This window comes from Pleurodeles waltl, chromosome 12, assembly GCF_031143425.1.
Source record: "Pleurodeles waltl isolate 20211129_DDA chromosome 12, aPleWal1.hap1.20221129, whole genome shotgun sequence".
Taxonomy (NCBI): Eukaryota; Metazoa; Chordata; class Amphibia; order Caudata; family Salamandridae; genus Pleurodeles; species Pleurodeles waltl.
In genome coordinates, this window is record NC_090451.1 from 150,065,444 (window position 1) to 150,086,794 (window position 21,351).

A 21,351-nucleotide genomic window follows, 5' to 3' on the forward strand; every position below is an offset into this window, starting at 1 on the left:
GTGGATGGATGCTGCAGTGCTCATGTATTTCTTCTGAATTCTGCTTATCCACTTTTTCTATTTGTCCACTTATTGTAGCTCTTTATTTTATTTTTTACTTTATTTACATCCACTAACTCTAGCCAGGTTATTTTTTTTAAAACTTTTGGTGGGTTCTGCATTTGATAAAATAATGAGTGGTTCATCTACATCATTTTTAACATCAACAGTATCAGCATTTTTTAAAATCTAGAGGTACATACACAACTTTTCCTTTAAGTCCTTTCTGTACTTCTGTTGGTTGCAGCTTTCCTGTTTTTGGCTCCATTCGAATAATTGCTTGAAATGGGTGCACAGTTTGTATTATAATTGATTCATACACATTTAATTAAGTTCTTCTGGAAAAGGCATTCATTCTAATCTACTAGGAATTGCTCTAGTTGGCTTCATATTGTTCTCTAATTTGTTATGACAGTACTTACATGTTGTTTCTTTTGTGTTTAAATTAAACTGTTCTACAAATAGATATGCACCAAATTCATTCCACTCATCATTGCTGTTTTCTTCAGTTTTAGAAAACAGAACTACAATACAAGTTGTTTTTTTGTAATGAGTACGGTGTCAACAAATACATGCATACTCAGGTTGCTCAGAACAGTGTATTGACCTTTTCTATTTCCTGTGTAAAATTTTCGATATTTATCTGTGTATCCACTTCTCTTGCAGCTCTCGACACGTCCTCCTCATTTTCTTTATTATCTTCTTTAGGCCCAAAGAAATGGAACCGAATACCTTCAGAAACTTTCTCAACCTTTGCCACGCTACCACGTAACCGAGCTATATTCAAATCTCCTGAACATAAAGCTGAACTTTTTACATAATAAAGTGTCCTAACTAGATTACACATTTTTGAATGATAAAACACTTAACATTCTAAAGTGGTGGAAAGTGCTCTTGCCACTTTCTTTGAAAGACATGCCAATGATCGACCTTGTAAGTTAGTGCATTTTCTAACTTTGCACAGATCTAATTCTTGACGCATCTTAATTTTCAGTTTGAGACTCCATGAAAAATATCTTATTTTTTTCAATTTATCAGTTGATTCCTGATGGAAAGTACAAATACTGCAACATTTTCACTTAGGACCCTGTTTACACCTATGGTTTACTTCTTCAGCTATCACTTGTTCTACATTTTTAGGAATTATCTGTTCTTTTTCTATGGGATTGTCATCCTTCACTTCATAGCAACAGCCACTTGCATGCACTAATGTGTTCTCTTGCAAGTAGGTCTCTTCATTAAAAAAAAATGGGTCTGTGCTCCATTTACCTTTAAAAACTTTAGAAAAATACTTTTGTTAGTAAGCCTTTTCCTCTATGTTCTTTTCCCCATGCATACTTTTGTTTTGTCTAGTGTGTTCATTCTGTTCAACATTAGGCTAAAAACAGTTTCATTTTCAAAACAAATAGTTTGTCCACTGTGCTCTCAATAAGTTCTCCAGAATTAAAGCACTTGTATTTCTATACCTCTTCATCTTTTTCAGCAAAATTTGTATTACTAGTTCGAAACATTTTTACTCTTATCCCCATAAACTTTTGTTGTCTCCAAGTCAACTCCTTCTTTTACTGATTACATTTTCTAACTTTGCCAGCATGGAATTCTTCATCATTTGATTTACAACTCCTCTTTTCATTTGACATTTTGTTTCAGTGTGCAATTTTTGACATACTGTTTTTTAGAAAGTCCTTAGTGCTCTTACCAGCTGTTTTTTTTTTTTTTTTTTTTGTTTGTTTCACATTGTCCACCTTACCTGGCTGTTGACTGTCAGTTTCAATTAGGTAGTATTGTTTCTTCTATTTCCCTTTTCCTTCTCTCTTCTTAGGCATTCTGATTTTTCTTTTTCCAGCACAACTGAATATCTGCAAATGAAATGAAAATATTCGCACCTCTATAGAAAACAGTATAAACTTATATATCCAAAAACCAAATGGCTCTGCCAATGAGCTCACTATTAAATACATGTGTCGTAGTGATTATCTAATGGAGTAATAACTTATTTGCACTAAAAGTACTCTTTAACACTTTACAAATATATTTTAATGTCAACTCAAGGAAGGACTAAAAGTGCAGTAGCAGGGTGAAGTCATGTTTTATGGAGTAGTTGTCTATATAGCTGACTAGTTTTTGTCAGTACCTGGCTACGTATCTGAGTGAGTGTATGAGTCCCTCACTAGTGTGCTATCGGATGTTAAAGTAAATGATAGCATATCACTGACTCTTTTACTAATTCTATGAATTTCTATACGTATCTCTAAGTAACTCTATAAATTAGTTACTTGCTGTGTTGGTAAGTACAATAGTATATAGTACTGTGTGGAATTCACTCTGATACTGCTAGGTACCTAGCTACTATGTAGGTATGTGCTTGAATTTATAAGTAACCATTTCACTATCTGTCTAAAATCACTGTAAAACTATGTGTGTTGCTAGAACACTGGAAAAGAGACTGTCTGGATGCAAGATTGGGTGTCAGAATCTGTCGGTGTGATGCTGGTTGTGACAGACCCTCTCTAGGTGTGAACTGGGTGTGACCGTGTCTACCTGGTGTGACACTGGGTGTGGGCATTGTTATGAGAGTGTCTGTTTTGCTACGAGTGTGTGTGTGTGTCTGTGTGTCTGTGTCTATGTGGTTTTCAGAGTGGACAGTTTGCCACAGTGACAGTGCAGCTGAGATTCTCTGGCTGGATGTCAAACTTGGTGTAAGAGCATCTGTCCAAGTGTGAGACTGTGTGTAGTGTGTAACAGTCTTTCATTAGGTGTTCCAGTGGGTGTTTGAGTGTTTGTGTGAAAGTGAGTGTGTGTGTGTATCTAGGTGTGACTGTGAGAAGGAGATGTTATATATATATATATGTGTGTGTGTGTGTGTGTGTGTGTGTGTATATATATATGTGTGTGTGAGAGAGAGTGGGTGAAACAGTGCCTGTCTGGGTGTGACACTGCTTTTGTGAGTATGTCTCTGTGAGAGTGTCTCTGGGTGTGAGTGCTTGTGAGGTGGTATTTCTGGGTGTGAGAGGCGATGTTGGAGTGTGTCACTAGGTGTGACAGCGGGTGTGTCAGTTGATCTGCCCTTTTGTTAATAGCTATATCATTACTGCAGTAGCATGCACACTGCATTTATAAGTGAGCACAGGACTCTGAAAGTCCGGGAGACTTAGAAGAATATGTATAATTATTTAAACAGAAACTGTATCAACCTACACATGAGCTGAATGCTCAGTTTTGTGTAGTAAAAGGATACTTTGAGGACTGTCAAACAGCCGTTTTAATAGAAGGTCTACCTCACAGTAAAAGTGCACATTTACATTCTGCATGAGTAGGCCTAATCCATTTTTAAGGTGTACTTCCTTAGATTGGTGAGTAGGATCAGTCAGTATTTTTGTACATATCTCAGTGAGTGTATGAGTCCCTTTATGGGTGCTCCACCAGGTGTTTAAGTATATATGCTGCTCACAGTGATATGTAACTGTATGTGCAACTGGCTCCAATACTATTACAGTATGCTTAGACACTACATATATTTGAGGATAAGACTCTGTAACTGTATATCTAACTCAGTAAAACTTAGGACATCTTTCATCTTTTAAATATAAAGCTCCCTGGTCTATGCCATACCTACAGCCTACCTGAGAAGTGAACCTCGACCACTAAAATGACAATTTAAGGACTGACAAGCAGCCTTTCTAATGGGTAGTCCAGATGACAGTAAAACTGCATACTTGGTGTCTACAGTGCTAGGCCTGAGTCACATTTTAAATAGTAAATGTGGATAGCTGAGTAGGATGTGTTAGTAGTTGGTACATATCTGACTGAGTGTATCAGTACCTCTATAACTATCCCACTACATATTCAAGTATATATGGTGAGTAAAGGGGTATATAAATGTGTGTGCAACTGCTGCCAATAATGTTGGATACATAACTGCTATCTTGCTGTATACATGAATGATATTTTAAGAATTAAGTAGCACCCTCTGTAATAGCAAGTTCCCTTGACAGTAAAACTACATACTACATACTCTGGGCCTACAGTAGTGGGCCTGAGGCGTGTTTAAAGTAGTACTTCTGTGGATTGATGAGCTGATTATGTCAGTATTTGGTACATATCTGAGTGAGTGTATCAGTACCTCTAGGAGTGTCGCATCAAATCTCTAAATAAATATAGTAAGTAAAGACATATATATTTGTATGTACAACTGACTCATGTCTACTGGAAGCATAACTGCTGCTTCCATGCGTGTATGAATCGAAAAGCAGCCTTCTCATGGTCTGCATAGTTGTCTCAGTGATTATATCCTTTTCTTGATAGATGCATGAGTTGAAGTATGCGTGGTACACTGCTTATATACGTGAGATTAGGAGTGTGGAAGTGCATGTTTAACTAGGTAAAACTTAAAAGTACATGTTTAATGTTTTAACCACAAAGCACCGTCCTCTACCACCTACCTACAAACTAGCTGAGTGCTCTATTTACAGTAGTAAAACCACAGTTTGAGAATTCTCAAGCAGCCTTTGTAACGGCTACTCAACCTGACAATAAAAGTGCACAATTAGAGTCTCCGGCAGTAGGCCTCCAGTATGTTTAAACTAGCACTTGTGGGGGTAGTTGAGTAGGTGGTGTCACTGTTTAGGTACATATCTCTCTGACTGTATCAGTATGTCAATGAATATGCCACCAGATGTTTAAATAAATATTCTTAGTGCAGGGGTATCTAACGATCTGTGCAACTGGCTCCAATACTGCTGGAAACATAACTACTGTCTGGCTGTACGCATGAATGTATATGCAGCCCTCTAAGTATGTAAGTGTAATGTTGGTGGGTCTATCTTTCTGTTTATAGCAATATGAGTTGTAGTTTCTATGTCAGAGTTAATACATACGTGAGCATAATGATCTGCAAGGCCACATATAACTCAGTTAAACTTAAAACCACATGGCTCATCTCTTAATAACAAAATACCGTGCTCTATGAGGTGTGTGATAAAAAGGACCTGTAATCTTTCTTTTCTGTTTACTGCACCATTTTTTAGTGTTCCCATATAGATATTATTTATATTCATTTTTAGTGCCTATGAACATACTATTTATTCTCATACATCTAATATACAATTATTCCTGTAGTAACACATTTTAATTTAAAAGATGATATACTACTATGCAATGTTCCTTGCTTTGTGTATTTGTTACTTCGAATTAGTTTGAATTTCTTCTAACTTAAAATACGCAAAAGCCAAGCAGACGAATGGCACACCACTCCCATAAGTGAACCATTAATGGCAACCTTTTCAACTTTGCTTTCAAGTTTACTCATTCACAAATCCAATCAGAATCCTTCTTTCACATATAAGTTATGCTGTACATCTTATCACTAGATATCCTAGTTAACCCTTTCCCGCACTACTCAAAAGATAGCCCTGTTCCATACCAGTTTTCACCAGATTCACTGACTCACCGTGGCGCTCAGCGTGCCTGTGTAACTCCACGGTTGGATCCGCATATCCATACAGGAGGACGAAATTTAGTTTTAGTATATAGTCTCAAAATAATGCTAATATATTCCTCTTTGACCAAACAAATGTATTGTCATCGAAACATACTTTGAAACACTTGTTTTCCCCTAGTGGAACTGTAACTACCAAGTCAGTCTAACTGTGCTACCATAGTAATGTTGTTTCTAACATTCTCTCGCAGGAGTAGGTCAAAATTTCATTACAGTTTCTGCAAGCACCATGCTTACTTTTAAATGAAAAATCACAGGTGTGGTTGACCTTTTCACATATTACACACATCACAAACAGCAACACTTTTTTGGCTTTCTCAAAAGCCAATCCCAAATCGATTTTCTTTTCTCACAATATTACTACCTATCCCTTATGTACCAACATATTTAGAACAACCAATAAAAACAGTTGTTTTAACTAGTACACTCTATTTTCAACTACATTTCTGCATTTCATTCCAACACAGCCTCATTCAGCTGTAGCTTGTCTTCTGTAGTGCTCCAGCTCCCCTCCAGAATGCTCAGAGTTTGGATTGTGGGACACAGCTATGTGTTTTGGGCTAGAGAGAGTGCAAGAAGGAGTAATACTGACAGGGACCTGGCTTTATCGAATGTGGACATTACTTGGATTGGCCAGAGAGAGGGTTAAAGTGGCATCAGTTGCTCCCTTTGCTTGAAATCATTAATGATTGTCAACATCCAGAGCTTATGATTGTGCACTGTGGTGGCAATAACCTAGGCACAGTTACAGCGGTAAGATTGGAAATCTTAATTAAGAATACCTTTGGAAAATTAATGCCACATTTCCCACACACTGCCTTGGTTTTTTCTAACATTTTCCAAAGGCAGAAGTGGTCAAGTGAATTCTGTCCACAAATGGACAAATCCAGTAAACATGTTAATAAAACTGTTACTGCATTCCTCCGAGACCATAACATGGGCTCTATATACCCCATTAATTTACGGTTTAATGTGGATGGTATATATAGAAATGATGACATTCACTTGACAGAGAAAGGCAACAGGGTGTTCCTACAGAACTTTAGAGACTGCATTCTGTTTCATGTGTAGTGATCACCTACACATTATAAACACAAAGGCTCTTTTCAGGGCCAATCCTTTTAGCATACACATATTAATGTATGTTTAAATACTTCATTAAAAATAGAAATCTCCTCACGATCTGCGGATGTCGGGGGAAAAAGTTGCATAGTCTTCCCAATAATTCCTAATGTGCCGCATTTATCTGAACCTCTCTTGTCAGGGAAGTCCTACCCTGACCCCTTCATATGTATTACTGCACACGTTTCCCCTGGGAACCTTTCCGGTTAGAACAAAATGGCAGCCACAGCTCTGCCTCTCAGGTCACAGCATCCTAGGACTGTATGTGTATCTGTGTGAATGCAAGTGTGTGGATATGAGAGTGGCTGTAAGAGTATCTGGGCATGTGAGACGGTGGAAGCGTGTTGCTCTAAATGTGAGAGTGGGTGTGAAAGTGTCTCCATGGGTGTGTGACTAGGTGTGAGAGTCTCACTCTGGTTGTGAAAGTGGCTGGGTGTGAGAGTGGGTCTGAAGTTGGTGTGAGAGTCTCTGCCTGGGTGTGAGAGTGGGTGTGGGAGTGTGTCTGGTTGAGTGTGTCTCTAGGTGTGAGAGTGGGTGCAAGGGTGTCTGGCTGTGAGAATGGGTGTAAGTGTTTGTCGGGGTGTGAGAGTGGATGCTAGTGTCTGGGTGTGAGAGTGGATGCTAGTGTCTGGGTGTGGCAGTGTGTGTGAAAGAGTGTCTGAGTGTGAGAGGGTGTTTAGTGTAAGAGTGTGTCTGGGTGTAAGTGGGTGTGAATGTTTCTGGGTATGAGGGTGTCTCTGGGTGTGAGTTCGGAGTGGGAGAGTGGGTGTGAGCGTTTCTCTGGGTATGAGAATGGGTGTAAGAGTATCTGCATGTGAGGTGGGTGTGAGTGTTTCTCTCAGTGTAAGAGCGTCTGGGTGTGAGAGTGGCTGTGAAACGGTATGTCCTGCTGTGAGAATGGGTGTGAGAGTATCTCTGGTGTGCAAGTGGATGTGAGAGGGTCTGTCTGGATATGGCAGTGGGTGAGAGTGTGTCCTGGTGTGTGTGTGTGTGTGTGTGTGTGTCTGTGTGTGATGGTGGAAGTGAGAGGGTATGTCTTCTGTGACAGTGGGTGTGAGAATGTATCTGTTGGTGTGACAGATGTGAGATTGTCTGGGTGTGAGAGTATCTGTTGATGTTCAAGTGGGTGTGAGTGTCTGGATGTGAGGTGGGTGTGAGTGTGTCTCTTTGGGTGTGAGTGGGTGTAAGAGTTTCTGTGTGAGAGTGTATGTGAAGGGGTACATCTTTGCTGTGAGAATGGGTGTGAGAGTATCTCTGTTGGTGTGACAGTTTCTGTCTGGATACGTCAGTGGGTGTGAGTGTGTCTGTCCTGGTGTGAGTGTCTGGATGTGAGAGGGTGTGTCTTCTATGACAGTGGGTGTGAGTCTGTCTTAGTGTGAGTGGGTGTAAGAGTGTCTGCCTGGGTGTGACAGTGGGTGTGTGAGGATATGGCTTGCTTTGAAAATGGGTGTAAAAGTATCTCTGATGTGCAAGTGGGTGTGAGTGTCTGGATGTGAGAGTGGGTGTAAAAGCCTCTGTCTTGGTGCGAGTGTAGTAGAATAAGTGTGAAAGTGTCGAGGTGTGAGTGAATATGAGAAGGTATGTCTTGGTAAGAAAGTGGGCGTGACAGTGTCTCTGTTGATGTGAGATTAGGTGTGAGTGTATGTCTGGATGTGAGAGTGTCTCTCTTGGTGTAAGAGCGCCTATCTGGGTGTGAGATTGGGTGTAAAAGGGTATGTCTTGGTGTCAGAGTGGGTGTGAGTGTCTGTATGAATGCCTGAGTGTGCACTTTTTTTGTTGTTGTTGTTGATGGGGTTTTTTTTTTTTTTTTTTTTTTACAGTTTTCGAGATCTGCGGGGCTCAGAGAGGCCCTCTGTGTGAATCTGTGGGTGGATCCACAGATCTCTGAAACTGGGTGGAAAAAAAAAGTGTTACCAATTTTTTCCAAATTATTTACTCATCCAGTGCATTTACATTAATCATCTGAGGTCAAGGAACTCCTACCCTGACTTCTTCCTATGAATTGTAATCCACATTTCAGCCCCTAGGACTGTTCTCTGATTAAACAAAATGTCGGCCTCAACTTCCCTCTAAGGTTGCAGCAAGTCTATCAGAAGCTTGCTATGGCTCGTGGACCCACAGATCGACCCGCAGAGGTTCCTTGTCTCTATATATTTATATTTTGTGGCCTTAACTAACTCCAACGCTACTGAAGGGATTTACACCAAATCACAAAACGCCTGCTTCCAGGACCAAGATCTAGCTTTCTGCCAAATTTGGTGTAATGCCGTCCAGGGGTTCTGACTGTAGTTGTTTTTAAAAAAAAGAAAAAAAAGCCCCTCCACCCCCTTTTTCTTGGCCCCTGCTTGACAGATCACCCTGAAACTTTCCAGAAAGCAGCTTAACTGACCAAAGTAAAAGTTTTAAAAATTTGGTAAAGATTCGTCAAGCGGCGTCAAAGTTATTGGCAAAACAAAAAAACCTCTCACTCTGTGGTTTACAAAAAACTATAACCAAATATATTCATTCACTTAAAAAGCCAAGGGACATTATAGTTAGGCTCACATTTTAAACGTATCAAACCATAGAAATTCACCTTTTATAGTTAGTTATCTCAAGTAACTATAACTCGCGCCCCCAACATGCACAGCTTTTTTTTGTCAAACATTTTACTGCAATTATTACATTGATATTGTCAATGTTGTTATCATAGATGTCATGAGTGCTGTAATTTGTGAGGTAATTAGTAGTACATGACGAGGGCGCAACTCCAATCCGCGGTTGGCCGCAGGGCCTGGCCTGTGCAATATACATTTGTATACTTACGCAAGGTCTGGGAACAGATGGGAACACAATACAATCCTGACTGTTCGTCCCTTCTGATGCTGGTGCATCGGTGTCAAGTAAAGTGTTGAACAAATTTTAAATTACTGACTTAAGGGCCAAAAATCCTCTTCTCTGCTGGTGAAGGTGACATGCCTACAGCCAGTTAATTCACCTGTAGTTTTAAAATGTGCTGAAGCCACACCAGTTTTCAAGAAGCATCTTCACTCTGTAGTGGAGGCTGCCTGTCCTGTCGGCCTCCCATGGACCAATCGGGCTGGTCCAACTGGGGATGTGTATTTCCTTGTCTGGGACTCCTGTTACCTTGGAAGATTAATGTGCCACAGGAAATTAAGTAGGAGTTGGGGTTCACTGTACTAGGGGAAACCTTTTTTGTCCACCAGGTGCATCTAGTTTCAAGTAGGGAGGACAGAATGTGTACCTGCGGGCTAGCATGTTCTGAAAGTCAAACAGTAGCCTTGCACAAAGGGAACTGCCATCTTGAATAGCACACACATGAGAAAGACAAGTTGCAGCCCTTCAGCAACCACACACCCAGGTAAACCCTCACTAAACAAGTTAGAGGCATTCTTCATACATGGCCTAGAAATGATGCTGGCCATATATCCTGATTCTTTGGCACATATCAGACTTTTTTACGGGGTCCCCCCTCACGGGTATACAGGAAACAAAAATCCTGGCCTCTGTCAAGAAAACGCATTGCCAGCACAATCAGACCCCCCACATTCTGATTAGAATGGTTAGCTATGGAAGGATAGAAATGGCAACTCGCTACTCCTCAAAAAAGAAATACACTTTGTGTATCACCTTGACATAGAAGCCCAGCTCTGAATGGTCCAACAGGGAACGCATCCTGTACAGTTTGCATACGTGTTGTGCTTACTGTGGGTAAACAAATAGACCTGGCAAGAAACCTTACAACTGCGGCACAGCTTAATCCAGCTACTCAAGGGACTTTCTAAAGAGTACATTACAAACAATTAAAAACATTGTCTAGATGCTGGTTGTAGACAGTAAGCTAGGGTGACCATAGCCTTGTTTATGAATGTATTTTAATTAATTTCTACCTTAGCTCATCTTCCCCTGAGGGTAATGCTCTGTATACTCTATACTCAGACTGCTAATCAATTTGATCTATACTACAGAAGACGCAAGTGACGTATTATGTCATGGCATATATAAACACATGCATGCCGGTTTTTGAAAGAAATGCACCCTGTGCACTATGGCTGGCCAATTTGTTGGTGGAAAAGGGGTACCTACGTGTTTTGCCTCAAAAGAGCCTTGATGACAACAACCTTTGTGAGTCTCTTCATAATTAATTTGAAGATGGTGGTAAGGCTTGACTTGTGTGTTGATTTCATAGGAAAATTAATTCTACTCAAAGCGAGGGTAAGGTGCACTTTTTTTTTTTTTTTTTTTAAATCATTAAACCGTGTACAAGGGCCCCAGACACAATGTCAGCACTTTGCACATCATGTGTACCTTTAGCAGTTATCAGGCTACAAAACGTTTGTTGTTACAAGTGAGCAGTCTGCTCATGCTGGATTTTTCAGCTCACCACAATGCAATGACTTGTATTGTTTTTTTCTAGATTCCCCAGAACTTGCCATGTTCAGTCACTTTGCAGCCCGGACCGGAGGACACGGGAAAGGTAGGAACATCAAGGTTGTAAAATTTGTAGAATACGATGGGAAGAGAACACCACATCAAAGATGGGACAAGCAATTGAAAAATGTTTGTGGGTAATCAATGGTGTCAAAAAGGGAAACAGTAAAATGTTGTGTTGTATTAGGTAGTCTGGTCACAGTGTGACCTCTGTTGATCATCCTAATTTGAAACTCGTAACTGCAGACACTACCATAAAATCTTTTTTTTTAAACACGTACAAGACTATGATGTTTTACAGTACTCATGGGAGCTTACTCCTTCTTCTTCATGAAAGTAAAGTACAAGAACAGAAATAAAGTGTTCCTGCCTTATTAAACTGCTGTCTTCTCCTCCAGGCATGTGGTGTGGACTTCGAGATCAGAGCCTTTTGTGCTAAAACCCTTGAGGAGAAAATACACAAAAGGTAATACCATTTAATTTTTTATGAGACAACCCAGCAGCTCTCCATTTGGGAAAAATTCATAGAGGCCCTCTTTCTTTATTGTGGCACTCTTGTGAAGTCTGTCCCTCCACGGAGGAAAGGCATGTCGTTTGATTTTACACCTAGGGTGACAAGACAAATGATGTGCAGCGTACCAGTATTCGGGATCCTGATGTAGTATATTAAATGTATTATTTTATTGTTAAGGTTTCTATATCATGCCTCTCAAAAATTTAGATGAGCGCTGTACGAGCTAAACTTTAATATGCCACATCGGAGAAATTACCAGCAGTCATTGAATTCAGCAATGCCAACCGAATAAACTTGCCAATACAGTAGACTTTTATTTTCTACTTTTCTCACAGGATTATTCGTGAGAATATTTTTGCCATCTCTCCACATCTTAGATTTTTTTCAGCCATTTTTCACTTCAGGAGGACATTATGTTTCACATATTTCTGCCCAGCTGTCCATCACTCTCCTTAAAGAAGCCTTCCTTTTGAAGATTTGATCTGTTCACCAGGGGTGCAGTTAACCAGAGGATCCACATGCGTATGCCACAGAGATGTCAGCTGTGATTTCGGAGAAACTTTTAGTGTGCTGTATCCAAATCATTGGAACCAGTTTAAAACATCCTCCTAAACACCAGCTGTGATAAAGACAGCAACACCATGCCTACTGAAGATTATTTTGCCTGAAAAATAACTGCTTTTCATGATTTATAAAGCAAAGCTGTACTCTGTGATTGTCACACCGGAATAGAAGCAGTATCCATCTGTGCACTTTAGTCTGATCTTTCGGATAAAAGAAGAGCCCAGAGAGTAGACTGGAACATTTGTGGCATGTTGACCAGAGCCATAAAGGCTGCTGGTGCATACATTTTCCTTGGCAAGCACACCAGTTGTTTGTGGGAGTCTACGCAGATGTTTGCCAATGACAGCCTGTACTTCCTATCTGAGATTGTTGGCGCCTAATTGGTCACTTGAATTAGAAAACTGACAAGTAAAACTCTGACACGCCATTTTTAAAAACAGATACTGCACTGTCTAAAAGACACATTCCACCAGTATACCACCATGTCCTGATAGTGACAGTTGTTCATTTCTATTTTTCTGGCTCCTGAAGCCAGGATCCTAGTAGCACTGACCCCAGCCTTTCCTTGCTCTTGCTACAGCAGAATCTGTCAAAGCCTTTACAGTTTCACTCAACTTGATGTCTTGTAGGTTAGAGTGACTGAGTGTTTTGGGTCATTTTTCGATTGAAGTCATTTTCTATTATCAACATAAAGCTATCTTTTATTGTTAAATGTCCAACCTGTGGAAAAAACACGTTTCTGTTATTTAGTAATGGGAGTTCTGTGTCAGGGTGTGAAGATCAACTCTTGAGGACAGAAGAGCAGACTTCATGCAAATGAGAAGATCTGAGGTGCCAGAAATCAGTCTTTTGTAGAGCCAACGAGCATGGAGAGGGTGCTCTTCCTAGCTTGCATTTTTGTTCTTTCTTTGCAGACCCGACAAGGGGGAGATCCAAAAAGTCATGACGCTGCACCCAGTAGAGATCTGTGACATTGACGACCAGCCCATTTGTTACATGCTTCTCTTGAGATCCAGGCACTCAACGAATGACACCCTAATGTTGAAACATCAAGTTGGGCTACTTTCTTTGTGTTGTCCTTCAGCCATCCTAGGAAAAAAAACAATACTTTGTACCTTTTCCCTCAAAGAAGAGCGTTATGAAAAGGAGTAAAAAAAAATATAGTTTGCTTTGCAAGCAGTTAGCTAAATGTCAAACACAGCAGACAACTGCATCGTAGATACTTTAGATAACTGGTTGGTATTTCCGTTGCATCTTTAAAAAAGATGTCTGTTTGCACGGCATTACTTCAGGAACAAAAAAGCGGTAAATCAAACATGATCATGATGACAAAGTAAAACTAAGGAATGGGTAAGTGAATAGCACTGTGCCTTAATATTAGACTACAACATTTAGACAGCAAGCACTTCTAAACAAATAAGCCACAAATGGACAATTAAAATGTCATAATGTCAACAAAGTAAATGCATCAAACAAGACACAATGACTCAGCTACAGTCTTCACAACATGTCTAGTCTGCTATCTAACAGAAGTATTACTAGATGCTGTACTACTAAATCCTAGTGAGAACTGAAATGGGATAATATACGCATCTGCAAAATCCCATCACCTTGATGGCCAGCCTATCCAAGTAATGACAAACTAAGAAATAAACAAAAAGGTTAATGGCTGAAGAAGGCTAATCCAAGGCTCACTTTTGTCAGTATGTACATGTCCTTGAATTAATGACATGAGGTGTTTCAGACAGCCAAAGCTTCTCTGTAGCCATACTTAGAGGAAATTGAAAGCATTTCCATTCCTTTCTGGCTCAAAAGAAGGATCGAAGTGCAATCTGAGGCTTGATATGTACTACATAATGGCAGACAGGTCAATAAATAAAGAACAATTCAGTATGTTAGCTCTCCATGAAATATATCCGCAATTTAATCTAGGAAATAGGATAGGTGCTGTTAATCTTTAGGATGAATATTTCTTATTCCAATAGCACTGAAACATTACAAGCTTTTCAAGTTCCAGGTAGGACACAATGCGTCCCACCAGAAGAACCTGCCATTTGTCTTACAACAGCTTCAAAGTTTATTTTTCTTCAAAGAATGGCAGTTGTGGCAGCACATTTAAACAGGAGTTGATTATTGTACAGCAGCTGTTTCAGCTAACAGTCAATATTCCTCACTGCTTTGGGCTACAGCTCTCTCATTCAGAGTCTATATCCACTCCTTCCTAGTCCATTTTCTGTGGGCCTTTTCCGACTTTTTGTTGAATTCTTTTTTTGAGGTTACTCCTGGTGTGTTGAGGGATGTTGTCTAGGAAGACTGGTTTCAAGCCCTGCAGTAACTGTCATCCAGCGATGTCCGAGACGGATTTGCACCTTGTGTCTGGAGCGTGACACCAACCTGAAGTTCTGCTCCGAGTGCCGGGCCATGCATCCGAAGGCTTTCTAGGCCTCATTCTTGGGAACCTGGCATGACTCACTGCCTCCCCAGATTTCTGGGAGCCAGAGTGACCCCCTACCCCAATAAAATAATTTTATGAGGCCGTGCGCCTAATTTTTGGGCAATCTGACGCTGCTGGAGCACCTTCGAGCCCTGCGAGGCCAAAGGGGGCCCAATCAGGTTCCATGCTGGGGGCTTTGACGCCTATGGGCTCAGAGGGATCATGTCCTGGATCCGAACTGGCGCCGATCGTATGACCTCGACCTTCCCTGGACTCAGTTTTCATGCTGATGCTCTTGGCCGCACCAGTGCCCACTGGCGACACCATCCCTATTATCACTGACTTGTACACAAAGCCGAGTGGGCGTCGCCTGGTGCTGACTCTGGCACTTGCAGGAGCTGTGCCTCCTCGTTCGGATCCTGAGCCCTATTCTGTTGGGCTAGGCCTTGAGTAAGAGTGGAAGGAAATCTCTGAACCCTTTAGAATACCAGCTATACCAAGTAGAAATGGACTAGCGTGAGGACTTGGGTGAAGCCAGTGGACTGAACACATCTCCAGATACTGATAAGCTTTCTCCCCCTACTTTACATCTACCCTCAGTGGCCATCCAGACTAATCTCTTGACAGAGATGCTGCACCCGGTAGCTTCCTCCTCCGAACCCCTCCTCCCATTCAATGATAGCTGGCAGATGTCCTTCTCGGTACCTGGTCCAAACCCAGCTCAGAGGCTTCTGTGAATAGGACGATTGCCCCCCATTGCCCCTCACATGGGGACCCAAGTTTCCTGACGCAATACCCCACTCCGGAGAGCTTTGTGGACTAGCCTCTACTTTCCATGGCGCGTTCCCTACCGCTTCCCCGGATAGGGATGCCAAGAGGTTGGATTCATTTGGGAAGAAGGTGTTTTCTTCAGCCTAACTTGCACCGCGAGTCTTTTGGGCTGGTATTCCCACACGCTATGGAATAAGTTTGCGCAAGTGCTGCCACAGGTCCTGGAGGAGGTCTTAGCTCTACTCTCAAGCTGTTGCTGATGGGAGAGATGCAGCTAAGTTCACAAAGGTAGAGCGTTTTCCACGTCAGTGGCCCTGAGGTGCGACACATGGCTGAGGACATCTGACTTTTCTGGGGATGTCCAAGCTTCCCTGATGGACATGTCCTTTGATGGCACCCGTGTCTTCGGAGACAGAGGCAGAGTCGGAGCTAGAGTGCTTCAAGGTTTTTCAGATTACAGTCAGGTTCTTGGCCCTCGTAGTGGCCACTCATCCCCCCACAATCTGCTTTTCGCTCCTTTCGTGGCTACAAAAGGGGCTACCAACCGCGCCAATTCCTGTGCAAACACCGTGCATGCTGCTGCTTGCCATGGGCTATCTTCTCCCAGACTGTGGTGAATCTCCTGTATTTGCTGGGGATCACTATAAACATGCCGAACTCACACCAACTCCCTCTCAGAGGCTTCCATTCATCTGAGCTGTTCTAGACACAGTACAGTTTCAGGCTTATACTCCTGAGCAGCGAGTCCAGAATATTCAAGCTATGATACCGATCTTTCAGCCTTTATTCTGGGTTTCATTGAGACTGATTGTGAGGCCATGGGGCCTCATGGCCTCCTGCATCCTGCCGGTGGCACATGCTGGCTCTGTAGTGGGACCTGAAGTTCCAGTGGGTACAGCATCAGTACTGCAACAAGCATGGTGGGGTTGGGTTGTGGACCCTTTGTCAAGTGGCTCTTTGCCTCTGGACATGGCTGGAACAGCAGGGCATATCCTTGGTGGTTGAACATCTGGCGGGCTCTCTGAATGCCAGAGCGGACAAACTCAACTGAAAATGCCTAGCATATCACAAATAGCGTCTCTATGCGAAGGTGGCTCAAGGTCTCTTTCAACAGCGGGGAGAGCCTTGGTTAGATCTGTTTGCCTCCGCAGAGAACAGGCAATGTCAGCAGTTTTGCTCCCTGGAGTTTCCAAGGTGGCACTCGCTTGGAAATGCTTTTCATCTCAAGTAAAACTCAGGCCTCCTGTACAGCTTTCTGCCTTTACTACTCTTGCCCAGAGTTCTCAAGAAGATTAGTAACGACCAGGCCCAAGTAATTTGTGTGGGTCTGGACTGGGCACGGCGGGTATGGTATCCCAAGCTGCTGAGCATGTCCATTTATCCTCCGACCAGACTCCTCCTATGGTTGTAACATCATCTTGGCAGCCAGGCTCACTCCACCAAAACAGTTTACACCTGTCATTGGAAAACATTTGTGGCAAGTGAACAGACAATTCTGACCCTCTTTTTGCCCCTATTTCCCGAGGTTCTACTGTTCATTCTTTCACTTACCCGACCGGTTTCTGCTTTGGGCACTCTTAAGGGCTATTTATCTGCCATTTCTACCTTCTTGCGGTTGCCTGATCCACCACTTTTGTTTGTCACCTATTGTACATAGATTCTTCAAAGGTCTTAATCATCTCTTCCGTCTTTCCCCATTCATTATGCCCCAGTTGATCTTAATTTGGTTCTGACCTTTTTGATGTGCACGCCCTTCGAGCCTCTTCACAACTGTTCCCTCAGGCTTCTCACATTAAAAACAGTTTTTGTGGCAATGACATCTGCCTGCAGAGCAAATGAGCCCCACAGGCCTTATCTAAGACGCCCTATCTATCCTGACAAAGTGGTGCTTTGCACTAGGGCCTCTTTTCTGCCAAAAGTGGTCACATCTTCATGTACTTGTGCAGTGCTGTAGATTATCTGTCAGCCTTTTTGTGTTTACTGGACCAACTTTTCTTGTTCAAATCTCATGTTGTTGGTGCATTTCCTCAAAGATTTGGACATGCTTCGCCCTAACTCTTCACAATGCCACAGTGGGTTCTTAATTTGGTCCTTAGTTTACATGTTCCCCTTTTGAGTCATTGCACAGCTTTCCTCTGTCTTCTAATACTGACTGTCTTTCTCATTGTGATCAACTCAGTTCGTTGGATGAGTGAGCTTTAAACTTTGTCAGTCCAGCCACTCTACACCATCCTTGTGTACTAATTTGTGCTCGGGGCTAGAGCGGCCTTACTATTGAAAGTTGTGACTGTTATGTTAGACAGTGGTCACTCTTCTAACGTTCTTTCCCTAACATTACCCCTCAAAAGAGAAGTAGAGACTCCATTACTTGGAAACCTCCCCCCCCCCCCCTCCCTCCCCCCCCCGAACACTCAGCTTTGTGGGGTTTCTCTGTGGCAAACAAAGGCAAGACATAGGAGAAGAGGACTTTTTCCAGGTGGATAGACCTTTGCAACAAGATCTGCTACACATTGGTCAAGAAACGGGGATCACTTCACCAGGGTCCAGGCTGCTACTACTGTGCTAGAATGCTAGATATTTGTCAGGGTGCTACGTGGTCATCATTAAACATGCTCATGAAACGTCAATTTCCTGAGAGCCAGATCTAATGGGAAGGACTTTTTGCCTGCTCAGTCGCACAGGACTTTTGTTTTGGCTTGACTCATCACAGAGATCCACCACCAGGGGTGGCACTGTTTTGGTATTTACTCTACAGGTGAGGAATCTGTGGTTTGAAGTATCTAAGAAAAGTGCAAGTTGCTTCGGTAATGGTCTTTCTGGTGGACAGTCTAACCGCAGATTCCTCTTCGTCCTCTCCCACCTGCCTGTTCTGTGGAATGATCTCTTTTTTCATCTAAAAGTCTCAAATTTAAATCTGAATATTGGCATAAAACAATTGTTTTTAGGCTTTGCATCTGAGAGAGTGGAAGGTGCCCAGAGAGAAACTGACATCAATGCACTTGAGTGGTGCTTTATGCCACTCTGACTGTGACTTCAGGGGTGGAGTGTAGTCGACAAGAAGTTGCATGGCACCACTTACTAGTGACAAATCTGCTAGTAGAGTATTTACCAGAAAGATTTACCGAAGGTAAATAACCCATTAGGCATCATTTGCTTCTCTGATTTTTTTTTTTTGTTGCCTTTTTGGAGCTGTACTTTCTTTCTTCAGCTCTACATGCCTCTTGGAAAGTGTGTTTTGCATACTTTTTTGGTTTTAAATTTCAAATTGATTTTGAAAAATCGGCCCTTTGAACCACACATGCCACTTTTGCCTCAATGAGGAAGGGATCTCTTGACCATCTAACAAGCTAATACTGTAGGTTCTTTTGTTGTCTAAGCTGGTATTCATTCATTTTCCTTGAGAAATTGTTGATGGTCAAGAAAGGGCTGGTACAGAGTCCACTTGTGTCTAGGCACTTGTTACTAGAAGTTTAGGAAAGCTGACCTGCAGAGATTCACGCTTTACAAGAACCTCTTAGTAAAAGCACCAAATAATGAGGCTTGAGGTCCTGGGGAAGAGATGATCCATAGGAGGTATTTTCTTTTCAATTCATTTTGAGTCATTAACAATGTAAGTAACAGAGCTTACCATTTAATAAGACCACAGAAACAGATCGGCTTAATTGCCCAAAATGTCCTATGAGCATATCTTGGATGTTGGCTTATCACCTCTTTCATTATTCACTCTCATAATTTGTGTGACTGTTATATGGTATTTCACGGTGGGAGAGAGTGCTAAGGGAAGTGTGTAGTAAGTACAAGCTGTGCTAATCAGCAAGCTACTAGTGTGAAATACTCCATACCAGGGATCGCCAAAGTTTTCTAGAACAAGGCTACTTCTGCATAAGAAAAATCATTCCGAGCTACTAACAAATTTTATAACTGTACCGTAATGACTGTATCAAGGTAACAATAGACTAGTAAGGACCCAAAGATCTCAGGCGGCATTACCAGCAGAAATGTCTGGAGAAGCGTCATCAATATTTAGTGCCTTCATATGACAAATGAAATAATTACTTTGGCACAAAGGACAAAACAGCAGTGTTTCTCCCCAAATCATCCCTTAAATTACGATTCAACTATCCGCCTTCAATACGTTTTGGAAATGCAACCATTTTGTCTTTGTTAGCATAATATGCTAAAATGCTCACTGTTGTATCAGATACTCCACTGTGCCAGGACTGGACCCTACAACTGCAGAATGCTCACAGAACATCAGTCATGGCCATTATTATGCCAGAGTCAGCCACCATTAAGTCGGGGGAAGGAGGGACGACGCAGTTCTGTAAATCATACTCACAAAATGTCACTGATTTCTGCCAGTACACACAACTATAGCAAGAGTGACCAAAGTATGTCAGTGAAGACAACAATTATTGCAGTGCCACTACTCTGCCAGAATGGACACAATTGTGCAAGAATTGATCCCAATAGGAGCAACACATACTTTTGGTGATCCTCTGTATCAGGTAGAGCTTCTAATGGAGCAGCATGTTATCAGGGAGAAGAATAATGCCAAACACACATGCAGGCACACATATATATATATATATATATATATATATATATATATATATATATATATATATACACACACGCATACATGCATGCACACACAAGAATGCATATAAGTGAGGCTCTGAAGTGGATCTTAATTCGGGATCCAGTCCCTGCTCTCCTAAGCTCCTGACTAATCATGCACCTAACTCATACACTTTGTCTCTGCCTCCTGCTGACCAACTCTAAAGTGACTGCAGTGAGTCCAGCTTGTATTACTGCTGGCACTCTTCTTTCCTGTACTATTGGCCACACACATTGTGTGACTGAAAGTCGAGACTACAATATGTTTAAACGTCTTATAGATACACATGGTTCCACTGGTGGTCCTGTAGGCCAACACAGTATATCATGAGGACCTTCCATATGGCTTGCCTGGCATTTTCTCTAAGAGTGTTGAGATGAGCAGTGCTGTCTTCTTTAAAGTGAATAAACCCTCTGAATGGAGCACTGGGCTGATCTGCACTTTGGAGAGCTTCTTCAGGGGTATTGGAGACCCATGCAACATATCATTCACTTGTACCTCCAAATTCCTTTTCACTAGTCAGTGCATTTGGAACAGATTCAAGCTATATATTTCCACAGAAGCAGCAAATTACTACAGCTGTTGAAGGATGCACACTGAACCTGTTCAGGAGTAACTTGCTGTGCTTTCAGCAAATGGCCTTTCTCCTTAGAGGGACAGGAACATGTAAGCCTTATCCGCATTGACCACTTTTAGTTTACCTCTATTGCATAAATAAGCTGTAGTGCTCTCTGTAGATTCCAAACCGCTTCATCCTAGATTGTTTCAGCACTTTTTCCATGGATAAACAGAATTATATCATTCTAGATAATCCAGAACAATGACTGTAATCTGTAGTATGTTATTTTAAGAGTACATGTTTGGAGCGATTAAGAAAAGTTGATTGTTATGTGCAAAATGTTCTGCATCACCTTGGGTACATATTTTTCTGCAGCACTAGAGGAGAACCTCAAGACCATGTCATTTGCTTCTGTCTGTTCCACACTTTGCTTTATATCTTTAGCAACAGTAGAAAAAGAAAAGGCCTTTTTTTTTTTTCCAATTGATTTCACAAAGAGCATAAAGACAGATTTCAGGCCACTCTTAGACTTGAAAAAAGCCAACAGCCAAATGGAAAGAGAGCTTTTGGACGTTAATGGTCCATCCGATTTATTTATTTATTTTCTTTTTTCAACCAAGAGTAGGGGACTAAGGGCCTGATATAGATTTTGGCAGACAAGTTACTCCTTCACGACGATGACGGATATCCCGTCTGCTGAAATATAAATCTCATCAGTTATAATTGGATTTATATTTTGGCGGACTGGAAATCCATCACTGTTGTGATGGAGCAACTGGTCCCCCAAGATGTATATCAG

At 41.7% G+C, this 21,351-nt stretch overlaps 1 protein-coding gene across 2 annotated transcripts in view; it reads left to right on the forward strand.

Annotated features, from left to right (window-relative positions):
* Positions 1–21,351, forward strand: part of ARRB2 (arrestin beta 2) — a 305,471-nt gene that overhangs the window by 108,443 nt on the left and 175,677 nt on the right. For both annotated transcript variants that reach the window (XM_069217995.1, XM_069217994.1), the window contains exons 6-7: positions 11,076–11,135; positions 11,488–11,555. In XM_069217995.1, coding sequence (XP_069074096.1) covers positions 11,076–11,135; positions 11,488–11,555 — 128 coding nt within the window. The remainder of the gene's footprint in view (positions 1–11,075; positions 11,136–11,487; positions 11,556–21,351) is intronic.